The sequence below is a fragment of the Canis aureus genome, chromosome 27, assembly GCF_053574225.1.
Source record: "Canis aureus isolate CA01 chromosome 27, VMU_Caureus_v.1.0, whole genome shotgun sequence".
In the NCBI taxonomy this organism is placed as follows: domain Eukaryota; kingdom Metazoa; phylum Chordata; class Mammalia; order Carnivora; family Canidae; genus Canis; species Canis aureus.
Window position 1 is genome coordinate 10,802,772 of NC_135637.1, and position 6,142 is coordinate 10,808,913.

General features: G+C 50.8%; 1 protein-coding gene across 4 annotated transcripts in view; it reads right to left on the reverse strand.

Annotated features, from left to right (window-relative positions):
• Nucleotides 1-5,730, reverse strand: part of MLXIP (MLX interacting protein) — a 65,608-nt gene extending 59,878 nt beyond the window's left edge. For 2 of the 4 annotated variants that reach the window (XM_077875476.1, XM_077875478.1), the window contains exon 1: nt 5,220-5,730. In XM_077875476.1, the coding sequence (XP_077731602.1) occupies nt 5,220-5,632 (413 nt within the window). In that variant the 5' untranslated portion in view covers nt 5,633-5,730. The remainder of the gene's footprint in view (nt 1-5,219) is intronic. The other 2 variants (XM_077875479.1, XM_077875480.1) reach the window with 2 other exon arrangements.
• Nucleotides 5,731-6,142: the final 412 nt, after the last annotated feature.

A 6,142-nucleotide genomic window follows, 5' to 3' on the forward strand; every position in this document is an offset into this window, starting at 1 on the left:
CAGGGCGCGATGCTGGAGACCCGGGATCGAGTCCCGCGTGGGATTGAGTCCCGCGTCGGGCTCCCTGCATGGAGCCTGCTTCTCCCTCTGTCTGTGTCTCTGCCTCTCTCTCTCTCTCTGTGTGACTATCATAAATAAATAAAAATTTAAAAAAAATCCTCTTTAAAAAAAAAAAATAAGAGACAGAATCAACAAGGGTCATGGATTTACAGAGGAATGTGGTGTCCACTCCCTTTGCAAAGCCTAATAAGGACAACAGTGCTAGAGTTGAGTCTTAAAGGGTAGGATTTCATTGGTGGGGAAGGACAGCACACTGAAGGGCATAGAGGAGCCTAAAGGCATGCCTTTTCCCTATCTTGGTTTTCCCATGCCTTGCCTTAGACAGACTGGCACTTGCACCTAATAGGACTGCAGGCTTCTGTTGAACAGGTGAGAGAGGAAACTTTTCAGCTTCAGAGATACTGTCTTGGACACCTCAGCAACAGGGCAAATTAACTTCTAAACTTGGGGAAGGAGGGTTGTTTTTTTAATATGAAAAATGAGGACTCTACCACCATCCACCTGAGAAGGCTATTATGAGAGTTGCTTAAGATCACATAAAGAGAGGGGCACCTGGGCAGCTCAGTCGGTGAAGCATCTGAGTCAGCTCAGGTCATGATCCCAGGACCCTGGGATAGACCTCCACATCATTGTCCTGGGACTCATTGCTCAGAGAAGAGTCTGCCTCACCTTCTGTCCCTCTTGTACACATGTTCTCTCTCATAAATAAATATAAATAGATGATAGATAGATAGATAGATAGATAGATAGATAGATAGATAACAGAAAGAAAATCTAGGACACAGGACTGCTCAGTTAGTGTGAATCCCCATCCCTTCTCCACCCTTGCAAAATAAACTCCCTCCATCTTCTCCTCTAACCTCTTTTCCCAGGCTCTTCCCAATTTTATCACTTTTCTTTGCTCTTGCATCAGGATGGCAATTAGCCAGTCAGCCTCTAGTCAAAAGGAAATCTGCTCCTGGACTACTAAAGGGAAGAAGATAGAGAAAAGGAACACTGGGGCTTCCTACTGAGGAATATGGTCTGTAATTGTTGACAGTTAACACAGGGAAGGGGAGGGAAGTATTAAACCCTGATGTCAGGGGAAACCGTCCACATTGATAGCAATTATGTAAACACATACATGCTCTCCATCTTAGCACTGCTGTCAGAGCTGGCTCACATTCTTTATCACAACCCTTGCTAATTATTCTACTACTGTCTGTTTACCTGTCCCCTACCTCCTAGTTTGTGAGCTCCTCAAGGACAGAGACTATCTTTCATCCCATGGCCCCATTCCCATCTCATTGCCTGCCCTTCAGTGCATACTACAGAATGATCAAAAACTGAAAAAAGTGCAAAACAAAAGCTGCTTATCTTTGGCATGGTGGCAGAAGAATAAATTTAGTAATTTGTGTACATGGTTCCCAATGACAACTAGTTACCATGCCTAGCATTAGAAAGTACCTCTATGGATAACCTAGAATTTGGAGGATACTGTGCTCCAAACCTTTAATCCTGGCAATTCCTTAGTCCAGCAGAGTCCTGACCCTAGGCAGGGTTACTATACAGAGCATGTATTACAGGGGTACATTTTGGAAATCTGTATCCCAAGGCTTTTACGGCCCTGAAGTAAAAGGTCTCTTCAGATATCCACTGGAGCAGAATCCTGTTGTCCAGAAAGTTCTTGCTTCACCGTGAATACATAAAAAGACTATCTCTTACCCTCTGGAGACGTTCCCACCTAAGCTCCCTAATCAAGAGTTACATTAAAAGGTAGAGAAGTGAAACCAACACCAAACACAAAAAACTATCTATACTAGATGTGATCAGAATCTGTGTGGGTGAGTTACATGTGTGACATTCCTTAAAATGCTAAGAGGGCAAGAACCATGAACTATGTTCTAAAGTACATAGCTCCATTGTGGAGCTTGGAAGGCATGGGCAAAGTAAGAATGCATCTATTTAGTATTTATCAAGCAGGCATTTGGAAGCCACACTAACAGACCCCAGTCAGACACGTTATTTCCTTCAGCTTATAGATGAGGAATCTTGGTCCTCGTAAACGTCAGCTGGGCGAGGACAGAGAATTGGACTCAGCCTGCAAAGCCCCCCCTTGCCTGTCAGGTACTAGCCACATTCACAGACATCCTATCAGCTAACCCTCACACCCACCTGCAGGGCAGTTTTATCCTCCCCATTTTAAAGTGGCAGACAGGAAGGTTCTGAAAAACCATGGGCTTTTTTCATATCATCTATCACCTAATTGAGCACACACTGTAGGACCAAGTCAAAATGTTTCTCGCTATGGGGCTATTTAGCATCACAGAGCGGGAAGGACAAAGATTCTAAGGCCAGATATGGAGGTGGAATCCTCTTCTTGGCAGGCGGGCCACTGGGCACACTCACATGCAGTCCCCATTTCTTAAACACCCTATTCCCTCACCCAAAGTCAGTCTTGCCAAAGACCCTTTAAGAGTTCAAGACTTTGTGTGTTCAGGAATGGATTATATTCAGAATTCCTGGACCACTTCACAGGAATGAGGAAAAAAATAACCACAACTTCCCCTGCACTTAGCTCCTCCCCCAAAGAACTGTTGAACCTCATCTGGAAACAGCTGGGAGACAGCAGTTTAACAGGAAACCAAACCAAGAAAAAAAAAAAAAAAAAGCACAGAGTGTACCAGGGAGAGTTAGGCAGCCAGAACCAAGAGGCCAGGGGACAGACAGGAAGCTGAGGTTACAAAGAGCCTAGGCCAGAAACAGTCACGCAGAGGAGGAGCCCCTACTGGCTTTCCTCTAGGCCCAAGGAGAAGGAGAAAACCTGGAAAACAGTGGTGAAAGCTCGAACCCCAGAGAAAGGGCAGTCTGAAATCAAGTCTGCTTCCCTCCCTGCCCCCACCTCAACCCCCCTTCTCTGAAAGCCAGTGAGTGGTCATGGTAGGACAGCTGAGGTCAGAAACTCACTTCTGTTCTCCTGCTGCTCTGTGCCAGAGGCTACAGCCCAGACAACTGGTTTTGAGTCATTCCTCCGTCAATCTGTACCACACTGCCAACTAAATTTGGGGCCAGGCAAATCAGCTTCACACGGAGAGAAAGAGTATCTTCATGAGAATTACTAGGCAGATACCCACTGGGGTGACCTGCAGTGGCAGGCCTTGCCCATAGGGAACTGCAGAAAAGCAAAAGAGCCAGTGGGGCCTGGAGGTCTTGAAGAGCAAGGTAGGGGTGCATTTTGCAATCAAGAAACTTAATTGAGCAATGGCCAGCTGCCAAGATATTTTTGAAAGAAGTGGGGAAAAAATGCCATTACTAAAATTCTTTGGTGTTATTTAATAATAAGCCTTTAGGTTATCCAAACTGAGGGCAAAGGGAAGCCTGGTTTATTTTTCCTTTAGCAGAACTTAGGTGAGAGCTTTCTACTCATGTCTCCTGCTACTTAATCATCCCTTCTCTCCCAGTACATGAAGAAGTTTATATTAAAAGAAAGAAAAGGATTAAGTCCTCTTAATAAAACACATTCTTGTCTTTCACCTATAATTTTGTTGGAAAAGGCTCTTGTGGCACATGCTACAATCTAGGTGGGTTTGATTCCAATAAAGTGCTCAAAATTCAAGACCGAGTAAGCAGGGCTAAAAGAGGGCCAAAGCCTGTAATCTCAATACCATTAAAAGAAAACAAAAACAAAAAACCCAGAACATCTTCACAGGCTCAGTGCCAGCTCAAACTGGCAAGACCAGAGAATCGGAGCAGAGCCTAACCAATGTGCCATGCAAGGGGGATGGGAGGAGAGCTCTGGGTAATACTCTGCAGCCATGTGGCAAACAAACCACCAGGGAAACCTTCAAGAGAGGAAATGGGGTGGGGGTGGGAGGGTTCGTTTCAGGAACATAACAAAGGAACAAGTTGACTAATCATTTATTCCAAAGAGGGAAAATGCCACCCTGAGCCATGTTTTAACTTGAGGTAAATGTGTAATGTTTTAACTTGGATATATCTGGGTTTAAAGGCTCTCCAAAAAGGGGGGGGGAGGGGATGTACCTATTTTTCTTTACACTATTTCTGCATTCTCCCAGGAAACTTTCCCTGTGCTGCCTGCAGAGAAGACCTAAGACAGCGCAAGCCAGTTCAGTTACTAAAGAACAGCCCCCACTCAGCAGAGATCCTATTGTGAGCTTTGTGCAGGACTGGACTGTTCTACACTGCAGTTAGCCCAAAGAAGTTCTGTTGCTCAGGCAGAAGTCACCTGGCACATACCCCTAACATAACATAACCCCTAACCCACGGAAGGAGAGGGTGGAAAGACATTTTAACTCACGAGGGCCAGGCATATCTGTGACTTAGATAAATAGAGATTTCTGCCGAGAGCGGGTCCACATGTCAGAATGGTGTCTGGGATGCCTGCCCTCCATAATGCCATCTCCATATAATGTTTCAGGGCTGACCAGAGAACCTTCCAACTTGCCAGGAGGGCAGACCTCCAACAGCTGTGGTTCCCAAATTCTACCTAGGAGGCACCTAGGGTGGCTGCTAAGGTGGGAGAGGGTCTTCAAAGTGGATGTGAGGAGACCCAGTCTCCCACTAAAAGGACAATAAGAAAAGGAGCAAACATTTATGGAGTATCTAACTGTGTCAAGTCCTGGAATAAGCAATACCTCTCTCGTTCCATCCCCAAAATAGCCAATGGAGGCTGATACTACTGTCACCCCCCCTTCATAAAGGAGGAAACAGGCTCCGATATTTGACACAACTATGAAATACTGGAACCAGCACGTAAGCCACCCTTGGACAGGTGCTCTTAACCACTACTCGATATTGCCGGGAACACACAAGACGTCTGGGGGAAGGGGTGGAGAGTCGAATAACCCAAGGGGCGGCCTGTATTTACACCTCTTTCGTGTTCCAAATCGTTGGCCTCAGGACCTCAGAGGGGAGGGCCTGGATGGAGAACGTGAAGCCGGAAGAACCCAAACACTGCTAGCAGGGGAAGAGCCCGGGACACCGACCCCTCTTGGCTTCCACCGAGGATCCCAGACCCAGAAACTCTCCCAAAGGGGCAAGAACCAATGGGAATGCGTGCGTCCCGGGGGTCCTCCCGCGGTCGAGCCCTCCGCGCTGGTTTTGACAGAGTAGGAAGCTCCGCTCGAGAGGTGGGGCCGGCCCGGTCGCCGGGTCCCTACCTGTAGGCCAGGGTCATGCACTCGAAGAGTTTGGTGAGCGAGGCGTCGATGGACAGGTGGCAAGAGCTGGTCTTGCCGAAGCTGTAGGTCTGGCACGTCTGCTTGTTGACCGTGTCGAAATCGTAGCCCTTCTTGGGCGGGTGCTCGCGGTGCGGCGACGACACCATGAAGTGGCCGCTGTGGATGATCTGCTGGCGGCGCGGAGGCTCCTCGCGGCCCGGCCCGGCCCTAGGCGGCGGCGGCGCGGCGCTCGCGTGGGCCCGGGCCGGGGCGGCCGAAGCGCAGGCGGGCGGCGGGGACGGTTCATCGGTGTCCGAGTCGTCGTCGTCCTCAGGCACCTGAGGTTTGAGCAGCATCGGGCGGCCCCGACTGCGGGGCCGGCGCGGGGAGCACATGAAGACGTCGGCGGCCATGGGGGGTGCGGGCCGGGAGCATCCCCCGGGGCTCCGGGCTACGCGGACGAGCGACGCTGACTGGGCGCCGGCCCGGCCCGGCCCGCGCGCGGACTGTCCGCGAGCGCGCCGCGGGTCGGGAGGGGGAGGGCGCGGGCCGACGGGGCCGCCTCGGCGCCGGCCCCGGTGTGACGTCACCGGCGCGTCTCGGCCAATCGGCGGGCCGCGTCGGCCTCTTAAAGGCGCAGAGGAGCCTTTCCGAAACTAGGCGGACAAAAAAAGCGGGAGGGGGGCGGGGAGGAAAGTCGCCGGAGGCCACGCCTTAAGGCCCCGCCCCTCGCCGCCCCCCGTGCTCGGGGCTGCGGGGGATGCTGCGGGACGCGGGGGCCAGGTGGTGCCGCTCGCGGGTGTCGTGGCCTTGGGGAGGCGTCGGCCCTGCGGCGCCGTGCGGACTCCGCCCCGCGCTCCACGTGGTGGGTGGAGGTGGGGCTCCTTCTCCCTCCCAGGCCCTGCTTTCTCTGGCTGAGCCCG